This window comes from Neoarius graeffei, chromosome 5 (genome assembly GCF_027579695.1).
Source record: "Neoarius graeffei isolate fNeoGra1 chromosome 5, fNeoGra1.pri, whole genome shotgun sequence".
NCBI classification, from domain to species: Eukaryota; Metazoa; Chordata; class Actinopteri; order Siluriformes; family Ariidae; genus Neoarius; species Neoarius graeffei.
The window spans coordinates 29,703,267-29,715,745 of NC_083573.1; the positions used below are offsets into that span (position 1 = coordinate 29,703,267).

A 12,479-nucleotide genomic window follows, 5' to 3' on the forward strand; every position below is an offset into this window, starting at 1 on the left:
CACAACTGCAAACCCACCAAGACATGGCCGTCCACCTAAACTGACAGAGCGAGCAAGGAGAGCACTGGTCAGAGAAGCAGTCAAGAGGCCCATGATCACTCTGGAGGAGCTGCAGAAATCCACAGCTCAGGTGGGAGAATCTGTGCACAGGACAACTATAAAGTTGTACACTCCACAAATCTGGCCTTTTTGGAAGAGTGGCAAGAAGAAAGCCGTTGTTGAAAGACAGGCATAAAAAATGTAGGGGACACAGCAAACATGTGGAAGAAGGTGCTTTGGTCAGATGAGACCAAAGTTGAACTTTTTGGCCTAAATGCAAAGCGCTATGTGTGGCGGAAAACTAACATTGCTCATCACCCTGCACACACCATCCCCACTGTGAAACATGGTGGTGGCAGCATCATGCTATGGGGATGCTTTTCTTCAGCAGGGACAGGGAAGCTGGTCAGAGTTGATGGGAAGATGGATGGAGCTAAATACAGGGCAATCCTGGAAGAAAACCTGTTGGAGGCTGCAAAAGACTTGAGACTGGGAAGGAGATTCACCTTCCAGCAAGACAATGACCCTAAACATACAGCCAGAGCTACAATGGAATGGTTTAGATCAAAGAATATTCATGTGTTAGAATGGCCCAGTCAAAGTCCAGACCTAAATCCCATTGAGCATCTGTGGCAAGACTTGAAAATTGCTGTTCACAGACGCTCTCCATCCAATCTGGCTGAGCTTGAGCTATTTTGCAAAGAAGAATGGGCAAAAATTTCAGTGTCTAGATGTGCAAAGCTGGTAGAGACATACGGTACCACAAAAGACTTGCAGCTGTAATTGCAGCAAAAGGTGGCTCTACAAAGTATTGACACAGGGGGGCTGAATACTAATGCACATCACATTTTTCAGATTTTTATTTGTTTAAAATTTTGAAGACCATTTATCATTTTCGTTTCATGTCACAATTATGTGCTACTCTGTGTTGGTCTATCACATAAAATCTCAATTAAAAAAACTTAAGTTCGTGGTTGTAAGGTGGAAAAATGTGAAAAAGTTCAAGGGGTATGAATACTTTTGCAAGGCACTGTAATTAGTTTATGTTGTTAGTTTATTTTCTTACCGAGCATGCAATCAATTGTTCTTTATTTTCCTTCACATTTAAAAGCTTTCATGAGGTTAACTTATATCCTACTTGTGGTCAATCAGCACAACGATGTGCGTTTAGGTTTTGCGGCCCCTTTAAATAAAATTTGCAAGGCAAAGCGCTCTGAATGAACTTGTAGCTGCCTATTTTATCTACATCACAGAGCGTCCACGAACTTCAACAGCATCACTCGTAGAGTAGCCAAAATGAATTTTAAAGCTCTCGCCCCGTTTTGTGTGAACGTACCGTTAAAGGTGGGATATGAGATTTTTTTCAGGAGTATTTTTTACCATATTGCTTGAAAAGCTCCTCACATCCATGTTGCAAGCAGTACAATAGAAAGTTTGACCCCAAAACGAAATATTTTAATCCAGTCTACAGTGTAAAATAAAGGAAAAACGTCATCCAATCCTATCGAGGTACCACCTCAAAATGATTGGATACTGACACGTCAATCAGACTGAAGCCCGCGAGCAGCCCGTCCCTTCTGTGTGTGTGTGAGAGAGTGAGCAGCCCCTCCCCCAACCCGCGCGCTGAGCAGGGAGAGACAGAAATGCATAGATAAAGGTCCCTCCAAACAACGGGGATTTACACGAAAACGAAAGGAGATAGTCACAAAATTCTTTCACAGTGAGCGCCACAAGGCTCTCCTGAACACACTGATGTAATCTTTTTGTCTGTAGTGTAAAAATTGAGGTCACTAGAGCGAGTTAAAAACGAGTGACTTTTTTGCCAAGTTTATAATGGCAGTCTATGGGGCTGCGCGCCTGTGCTCTCCTCCCTTTCAGGCTTCTCATTCAAAAACTGTAAATCCTATCGTGTAGACAGACACATTGTGTGAATCAGGACAAGTGTGGCTACTACTTTTGAGAAAATTGTGTGTGGGGAGTGAAAATTGGGGCTGAAAACACAGTTTAAATGAGAAAATTTGAGCTATTTTTCCAAGCTCTCTACACTCTAACTTAACGAGATGCGGGGGGTGGGAGCATGGCGAGGGCGGGCTTGTTTCTTTTCAAAATATGGCTTGCGGGAACTGTTATTCCAAAATCTCATACCCCACCTTTAACTGTATGAACTACACTTTACTTTTTGTGAACCAGACAAGCAAGTCACAAGTAAAAGCTGACCATTTTCCCCCCTCCTAGTAAGCACTATTATAACTGCACTATTACTGTTTCCACCCACGGAAACATCGCCTCACAGCAAGAAGGCTCTGGGTTTGAATTTGACAGCTGACTGGGACCTTTCTGTGTGGAGTTTGCATGTTCTCGTGTCTGCACGGGTTTCCTCTCAGTCCAAAGACACACAGGTCAACTGGCTACTCTAAACTCGGGGATGCAAACAGCGCGCCTTTTGGCGGATGGCGCCTTTTTCACGGCTGAATCGCGCAGATCTGAATTTTTTTTGGGGGGGGGGGGGGGGGGGCGTTGGAGTGTCTGATTATAATTTCAAAGTAAATTCTGTATTAAAATTACTAAATAAGCAAATCCGTTACAGTCCATGAAACAGGAAGTATAAGGATGAGGAAAAAAACAGTTTAAATCAGGAAGCTGCGCACATTTGTGCAGCCTGAGCGGCAGGACTGCGCAAATATGCGCAGCTTCCCGATTTAAACTGTTTTTTTCCTCATCCTTATACTTCCTGTTTCATGGACTGTAACGGATTTGCTTATTTAGTAATTTTAATACAGAATTTACTTTGAAATTATAATCAGACACTCCAACGCCCCCCCCCCAAAAAAAATTCGGATCTGCGCGATTCAGCCGTGAAAAAGGCGCCATCCGCCAAAAGTCGCGCTGTTTGCATCCCTGTAAACTGCTCACAGGTGTGGATGCAAATGTGAACAGCTGTCTGTCTCTGTGGTAGATTAGTGACCTGGCCATTGTGTGTACTCCACCAGTGTCAGCTGGGTCACCCACGACCTGAAATGAATAAGCTGTATAAAAAATGGACGGATGGATGGATGTTTCCATGTGACTTCAACACAGCAGATGTCCACTCACTTCTCACACAAATAATAATGTTTCAATATAAAAACACACTTAACCTGCTTTATGCTGGGCTTTCTTACCATTTTGCCCGCGATGCTTCAGCCTGTCGTCGTCCTGTGACAGGAGCCGCGGCTCATAGCGGATATTATTCACTTTAGACAGCCGAGATTCAATCTCTTCTTTGAGGTCCTGGAAACAGAATTAATGTTACAAGCGTTTAGCAGACACTGTTATCCAGAGCGATGCACAACATACCCAAAGCAGCCTGGAGAGCAGCTGGGGGTTAGGTGCCTTGCTCAAGGGCACTTCAGCCACTCCTGCTGGTCCAGGGAATCGAACCAGTGACCTTTTGGTCCCAAAGCTGCTTCTCTAACCATTAGGCCATGGCTTCCCCCGGATTATTATTATTATTATTAATATTAAAGCGGAACTGAAGTCATTTTTAAACTTGCTTTATTTCTTAATTAACTTGTTATTCAATTACATTTTCGGTTTTATTAACCTTATATCATGACTCGTAGCGGCATATTATATTACACTTATCAGCCTTTTCGGTTTTTAGCCATGTTGAATGTAATTTGTATGGTCCACGGCAGGCATCGCTTATCCGCGCGATCTTCATGAGACTTGTGCGAGACTTGAAATGTGAAGCGTCAGCGCCACCATTTTGAAAACTGTTTACACAGCGGCCAGATCGCAATATCATTCCAATTTAGATTAATTTCGAGATTTGCCAGCTTCATCAGAGATGGAGCGTCAGTCCTGCGCGTTGTGGCACGTGCACCTGAAGGCACGCCTCGGGCTGCGCGTGTGCTGAACAAGGCGCACCTGAGCTCAATTAAGGAACTGTGCGGTTGCCTATTTAAGGACTGTGCTGATGCATTTGCATTGCGAAGTATTACGATACACACGTATGCATTACCGAGCCTTTTTCCCCGGTGTCTTGATTTCCTGTTTCACGATCTTGTCCTCGCTTAGCCTTTGATGTACCGTTTGCGCTTCGACCGACCCTTTTGCCTGTATTCCCGTTTTTGATCTAGCCTGCCGTTTTGGATTGTTTGCCTGTGTATATATTGTCTCACTGTATATATATTCTGCACTTTATTAAACCGTATACTTCTGCACATACATCCGCCTCCAGCACGTACGTGACATGGAGATTATTCCATACGACTTCGAACCAACTGAGAAGAGTTGGAAATACGACAGGATAAGGACTAGTCCGTCGCGCTGGTATTTACGTCATTACTGTCGCACAATTCAGTGTTCTCTACGGGTGCTTTTAAAGTGGCGCACCGCCACGTTATAATTCTGGCCTGCCACCCTTCCCTTGGCCAAAAAACCCCCCAAACAAACAAACAAACAAACAAACAAAAAAAGTAACTTCATCAGTATACACCAAATAAATCGTAAAGTATTCACTTTATTATAATTTTGTAACTATTTAACACACACAAGACCATTAAACGAATGCATACGGGGCTATCCCTGCGTTACACTACACCGCACCATATTACGCTATACTGACACACAGTAACGTTAGAAGCTACAAGCTGCAGCTAGCCAGCAGCTAAATAACTTTGCAGGTGTTTGTAGTGTTATTGTGCAACGGTTACGCTTATCTATCGTCTTTTCTGACCATACACAGTTACAGTAATCATATAACAGCACACACACATTAGTTAAGTTCAGGTCTTTTATTCTACGTATCTGTGATTGTGTAGGCGAGAGCTGCATTTTCCTGTTGCTTCACTGTGGCTGTTTACTGCAGGACTTCCGGGTTCCTGGGTCAAAGGACCCGAACTACGGAGGCCGAGGTGGCTTTGTAGTGCCAGTCTCGGGCACGCGAACCAGCTCGTGCATGGATTGGAGTGGTTTCACCCAATTAACATTGTGTATTGTAAAAAATGTATGCATTTATTGTAATTGGGTATTTTGTTTATGCATGGAAGTTCATTTTTCACACACAGAAAATATATAAATTAATTCAGGGATGCGCAACAGGCGCATCAGTCTCAACTGAAATGTCAAATGAGTCTCACATTCACAATAAAGATACGTACCGTAAGAATGTGTTCATTTTTTTGTAAAATGATTTTAACAATGATTGATTTTAGCATTTCCTATCCGTTTATTGGCCAGTTTCACTGTCAAAAAAAACCAGAAGTCCATCAGCTTCAGGGGGACTTTGTCCCCCTGGCCCCCCACCGGGGCCCCGCCCCCTCCTATTTTTGAAAAGTGGAGAACCCTGTAATTAAAACGTGCCAGATCAGTCGGCTGGTGGGTTTTCAAAATAATAAATACAAGTATGTATTTTTGTGACAAATACATATTATACTGAGCGCATTTCCCACCTAATCCTCACTAAGGTTTCGGACAGCACTACAAAATTCAAGAAATTAAAGACTATTGTTACCCTCCCTAGGAGTGGTCGACCAACAAAGATCACTCCAAGAGCAAGGCGTGCAATAGTCGACGAGGTCACAAAGGACCCCAGGGTAACTTCTAAGCAACTGAAGGTCTCTCTCACATTGGCTAATGTTAATGTTCATGAGTCCACCATCAGGAGAACACTGAACAACAATGGTGCGCATGGCAGGGTTGCAAGGAGAAAGTCACTGCTCTCCAAAAAGAACATTGCTGTTTGTCTGCAGTTTGCTAAAGATCACATGGACAAGCCAGAAGGCTATTGGAAAAAATGTTTTGTGGATGGATGAGACCAAAATAGAACTTTTTGGTTTAAATGAGAAGCGTTATGTTTGGAGAAAGGAAAACACTGCATTCCAGCATAAGAACCTTATCCCATCTGTGAAACATGGTGGTGGTAGTATCATGGTTTGGGCCTGTTTTGCTGCATCTGGGCCAGGACGGCTTGCCATCATTGATGGAACAATGAATTCTGAATTATACCAGCAAATTCTAAAGGAAAATATCAGGACATCTGTCCATGAACTGAACCTCAGGAGAAGGTGGGCCATGCAGCAAGACAATGACTCTAAGCACACAAGTCGTTCTACCAAAGAATGGTTAAAGAAGAATTAAGTTAATGTTTTGGAATGGCCAAGTCAAAGTCCTGACCTTAATCCAATCGAAATGTTGTGGAAGGACCTGAAGTGAGCAGTTCATGTGAGGAAACCCACCAACATCCCAGAGTTGAAGCTGTTCTGTACGGAGGAATGGGCTAAAATTCCTCCAAGCCGGTGTGCAGGACTGATCAACAGTTACCGCAAATGTTTAGTTGCAGTTATTGCTGCACAAGGGGGTCACACCAGATACTGAAAGCAAAGGTTCACATACTTTTGCCACTCACAGATATGTAATATTGGATCATTTTCCTCAATAAATAAATGACCAAGTATAATATTTTTGTCTCATTTGTTTAACTGGGTTCTCTTTAGGACTTTTAGGACTTGTGTGAAAATCTGTTGTTGTTTTAGGTCATATTTATGCAGAAATATAGAAAATTCTAACTTTCAAGCACCACAGCATATTTCAAACACTCATAACTCGCTACAGCAGCGACAAAATAGCTCTAAAAAATGCATTCCTATATTTAATAAAATGAGAAATAGAATTTTGATAATTAAAAAAAATTGCCTTCAGTTCTCCTTTAATAATATTAATGAGGATATTGAGTCAGGAAGGTGTGGCAGGTCCTTCACCTTTGGGGCGTTGTGTCCCACCGGGGCGTGCGGTCCTCTGCGGGACTTCATAGCAAAGCGCATAATCTGCCTCTTCACAAAAATAAACAACAACACAAACACCTGAAACAAACAAACACACACGACAGCGGGCGTTAGCTAAATGCTAGCTTAGCCGAGCTCTTCTTCACCGCCACCTCCTAACTGAACACTCAGCTCGTTTCTCTCATGCGGAAACAGTGCACTACGTTGTAGGTCAATAGAAAAGTCTGTATTTGTTTGTTTATTTATTTCTAATGTATTTAGCTGCTCTTAAAAACGCTCGCACAAATTAGCCCGCGGCCTGTTAGCCACCTCGCTCTCCACTTCCTTACCAGACTCCCGTAGGCCATAACAAGCACTACATTCACTCCCGAGAGCGGCGAGTCTTCGTTCATTTTCGTGCAAATTTATCAAACCCTTATTCAAATCATTCGTTCAAATTTCCAAACTATCTATTTTTGACTTAAAAATGAAAAACCTCACTACAACCGCGCACGCCTTCCGGAGCGGACGCTACTACATTGTACACTGAGCTCTATATAAAATACGGAGACGAGTGAAGCCATCCGGCCGCCATCTTACCACTCGCACCGCGTGGCTTTGGCTTGTGTGTTAAGTCAAGTCAACTTTATTGTCAAATATGCTATAGGTGCTCGACATACAGCACAGATGAAATATCAGTCCTCTCTGACCCACGGTGCAAACAGGCAATGCAATAAATAAAAATAGAATAATTGAAAAAACAAACAATATAAACAGTATAAACACTCTAGATAGGAACTGTATAGACTAAACACAAACAATATAAACAGTGTAAACACTAGATAAGAGCTACACACAGACTAAACACTCAAACAGACAATATAAACAGTGTAAACACTAGATAGGAACTAGACAGACTAAACACTCAATATAAACAGTATAAACACTAGATAAGAACAAGACAGACTAAACACTCAGACAATATAAACAGTGTAAACACTAGATAAGAACTACACACAGACTAAACACTCGAACAGACAATATAAACAGTGTAAACACTAGATAGGAACTAGACAGACTACACTCAAACAATATAAACAGTATAAATAAACAGTATAAACACTAGATGAGAACTACACACAGACTAAACACTCAGACAATATAAACAGTATAAACCCTCTAGATAGGAACTAGACAGACTAAACACTCAGACAATATAAACAGTGTAAACACTAGATAAGAACTACACACAGACTAAACACTCAGACATTATAAACAGTATAAACACTCTAGATATGAACTAGACATAGACTAAACACTCGTGTGTGTATATATATATATATATATATATATATATATATATATATATATATATATATACACACACACACACACACACACACACACACATACACACACACAAAAATTGGTTCAAATAACCAAACAGTCAAGGACACTTGAGGTATAGCAGGTAAACATGAAACATGAAATAAGCAGTATAAATAAACTAGCAGCCCATTGTATCTGATCAAACTTGCCCCAAGAAAAGTATCTCCTGACCTTCCCCCCTTTCATTACCTCCATACGCGCAGCTTGTGAACAGGCAAGGCAGGCAACTGCTTGGGGCCCCCTGGCCCAGGGGCCCCCTGAGAGTCTGGGCCCGAGGGCTTATTTATTTTGTTTTTTACCATTGTATTTTCACATTTGGAATTTAAAAAACTTTGGTTTCATACATTTTTCGTTGGTGTCAGATTATTTATAACATATTGGTGATGAACACTGGTCAGAAAGGGCCCCCTGGAAATTTTTGCTTGGGGCCACAACAGACTCTAGAATCGCCTCTGATTACCTCCATTCCTTACATATCTTTATAGCGCTCCCCTTCACTGTTTTTTTCCTTTTCCAGTTCAGTCTCTGATCATTTTTTTTTTTTGAACAGCTCTCTAACTACAGAGATTCTTTCAGGTTTTTCTCTCATGCAGTGTATCTTTCTCTTTCGTATATTTCTTCTTCCTTCCTTCCTATCTATCTAACCAACACAAAGGCTATACGATACTTCCTTTCTATTTAGGAGAAGTTGTTGAAACAGGATTATTTTCTCATGTTATTTGCCATTTTCACTTCATTCTGACAGTCATGTCTAAACAGGATTTATTGGTCGCATAATTCACGGTCACAATATTCATGCAGCTTGCAACCAATATGGCCAATAAATCCTGTTAAGACATGACTGTGAGAATGAAGTGAAAATGGCAAATAACATGAGAAAATAATCCTGTTTCAACAACTGTCCTAAATAGAAAGGAAGTATCGTACAGCCTTTGTGTTGGTATTATAATAAATAATTTTAAAAATGAATAAAGATAAATAGATAGATAGAAAGGAAGAACTATATGAAAGAGAAAGATACACTGGATACACGAAAAATTGAAATAATCTCAGTTGAAATGATTATAGTCGTAAAAGAGCCGTTCAAAAAAAAAAAAAAGATCAGACACTGGACTGGAAAAGGGGGAGCACTATAAAGATATGTAAGGAATGGGGGTAAAGGTGAGAAAATAAGAGGAGGTAATGAAAGGGAAAAAAGTTAGGATATACTTTTCTTGGGGCAAGTTTGATCAGATACGATGGTTTAACACACAAGCCAAAGCCACGCGATGCGAGTGGTAAGATGGCGGCCAGATGGCTTCACTCTGACAAGGCGGTGAGCTCTCCAGATTTTATATAGAGCTCAGTGTACATTGTTGACAAACAGTTGAGAACCCGGTCACGTGACCGTCTTCTTCACCAACGTGACTAAAGATATTCATAGCACCACCTACTGTGCTGGAGAACTGCCGCCAAGGCTATGACAAGTAGGCAAACCTGTTGACCATTTAGTACATCAGCAAATCAGATAGAGCTATGGTTAGAGTTAGCCAATAAGATAACACATACTGACCGTCAATCACAGAGTGCACTGGCCCCTCAAAAACCTCTCATGGTATGCATCAGCTTCTTCTTCAGTGTTCTGCCTGATGGCAGGTCTGGCTCTGATGTCCATCAGAGCTTCTCGGGAACATTACAGTAGTTGCCTTCTGTCAGATTATTATAGAGGTTTTCTCCTCTCAACTATTCACACTTGTGGACCATTTAGAGTAGCCAGTTAACTTAACCACATGTGTTTGGACTGTGGGGGAAACCAGAGCACCTGGAGGAAACCCACGCAAACACAGGGAAAACGTGCAAACTCCACACAGAAAGGCCCCCTGTCAGCCACTGGGCTTGAACCCAGAACCTTCTTGCTGTGAGGCAACAGTTCTAACCACTACACTAAAAACTGTAACACTGATTGACAAGTATCACTACTTCTAAACTTACCTTAACCTTATATCCCAGTATGCCGGCTGGCATGTAGGGCAGTGATGAAGGTCCTCCACCTCAATCTGTCTTGGGCTATCTTGGCCCGAGTGGTGCCCCAGCTCTGAGCACTTTTTCCTCTCTTCATCTGTTTATCATCTGTCTTTGTTAGTGAGCCATCAGGGGCAGCCATGGCCTAAAGGTTAGAAAAGAGGCCTTGGGTCCAAAGGGTCACTGGTTTGATTTCCTGCACTGACAGGAAAATCCATGGTTGAAGTGCCCTTGAGCAAGGCACCTAGCCCCCAACTGCTCCCCAGGTGCTGTGCTTGTTGTACGTCGCTCTGGACAAGAGCGTCTGTTAAATGCATGTAGTGCAATCATGGCTAGCAGACCTTTTGGGCAGTGATAATTCCATCATATTTGACTCTGAATCTGCCAAACAAATATACTGTATCAGCATAGGCATCACTGATCATTTGGCCTATGAAAAACTCCTGTTTTGATAATTGTCTCTCTGGTGATCAAGGCAGAGGTATCAAGCACAGGATTGAGGTGTGTTTTCAGCTCCAGAGTGTTCAGGCACTTATCACTTGAGTACAAATATTACATTATCGCTAGTTATTACTTTAGAGCCGACCTTATGTAGTATATAGTGAGAACCAGCAGTTTGATTATTCACCACAAAGGTCACTGTTCTGAGCAAAGAAGCAACGAGGCGAGAAGAACAAAAGGGCAAATAACTGTTGAAAATAGTATTTTATACCATGACTTTGTGGTAAAGGTCTTGATATGTGTACACATGTACACTCTAGGCCAAAAATTTACACACACCTACACAAGAAACATCCATTATCTATAGCCGCTTATCCTGTGCAGGGTCGTGAGCAAGCTGGAGCCTATCCCAGCTGACTATGGGTGAGAGGCGGGGTACACCCTGGACAAGTCGCCAGATCATCGCAGGGCTGACACATAGAGACAAACAACCATTCACACCCATGGTCAATTTAGAGCCACCAATTAGCCTAACCTGTATGTCTTTGGGGGAAACCAGAAAACCCAGAGAAAACCCACACAGACACGGGGAGAACATGCAAAGTCCACATAAAAAGGCCCTCATCGGCCTGGGCTCGAACCCAGGACTTTCTTGCTGTGAGGTGACAGTGCTAACCACTACACCACCGTGCCGACACGAAAAACATTCAAGCTCAGTTTTTCACAACACACATTTCATGTTGCCATAAAAGTCCTGTGGTAAATCAATTAGCATATCTACTTTTCTTCCATAAGAGATCATTTCAAAATAATAGCTAAGAGCTATATAATAGCTATATTGTCCTCCACAATGATCCAGTTCTGACAAAGTTTTAACTTCCTCGCTGATTTGTTGAAGTGTTGATTAGTATTTCTAGATAATCCTCTTTACTCTCTATAACCTCTATACTATCAGTCCCTTTTCCAGCAAAACACCCCCACAACATGATGCTGCCACTCCCATGCTTCACAGATAGGATGGTGTTCTTCAGATTAAAAGCTTCTTGACTTTTCCTCCATGCTTAGCACTGATCATTATGGCCAAACAGTTAAATTTTTGTATCATCTAACCAGGGAACACTCCTCCAAAAGGTTGGTGATCACCTGCAAATCACCTGTCTGGCTTTTTTATGCCGATCTTTTAGTAGGGACTTCTTCCTTGTGCAATAGCCTTTCAGGCCATGGCCTGAAGGACTGTGTTAATGGTGGATGTACATGCTTTGGTATCTTATGCTTTCAACACCTTCACCAGTTTCTTTGTTTTTATCTCAGGGTTCAGATGAACCTTTCGGACCAAAGTTCATTCATCCCTGGGAGTCTGTGCCTCCTTCCTGAGTGGTGTAGTATCTAAAATGTGGTCTAAAGGTTTTTTTTTTTTTAGACATTTTGCATACAATTGTTTTCACAGATGTTCATCATATCGTCAAAGTTTGCTCATCCGTGGGAGTTCGCTTGTGCCTCTTTCCTGAGTGATGTGTTTGTGAGGTCTCAAGAGTTTTATATTTGCATTGTTTGTGCAGATGCTTGCGATACCTTATGTTGTTTGGAAATTGCTCCTAAAATGAATTGGACTTGGGCAGCATGGTGGTGTAGTGGTTAGCACTGTTACCTCACAGCAAAAAGGTTCTGGGTTTGAGCCCAATGGCCAACGGAGGCCTTTCTGTGTGGAGTTTGCATGTTCTCCCCATGTCTGCATGGGTTTCCTCTGAATGCTTCGGTTTCCCCCACAGTCTAAAGACATGCAGGTTAGACTAATTGGTGGCTCTAAATTGACTGTAGGTGTGAATGTGAATGGTTGTTTGTCTCTGTGTCAGCCCTGCGATA

The 12,479-nt window shown here is 42.1% G+C and overlaps 1 protein-coding gene across 1 annotated transcript in view; it reads right to left on the bottom strand.

Annotated features, from left to right (window-relative positions):
- The window catches only part of c5h1orf43 (chromosome 5 C1orf43 homolog), a 34,389-nt gene extending 27,013 nt beyond the window's left edge, over window positions 1-7,376 (bottom strand). The window contains exons 1-3 of the mRNA XM_060921486.1: window positions 7,136-7,376; window positions 6,783-6,884; window positions 3,201-3,309 (exon numbers count right to left, since the gene is read on the bottom strand). Coding sequence (XP_060777469.1) covers window positions 3,201-3,309; window positions 6,783-6,884; window positions 7,136-7,198 — 274 coding nt within the window. The 5' untranslated portion in view covers window positions 7,199-7,376. The remainder of the gene's footprint in view (window positions 1-3,200; window positions 3,310-6,782; window positions 6,885-7,135) is intronic.
- Window positions 7,377-12,479: the final 5,103 nt, after the last annotated feature.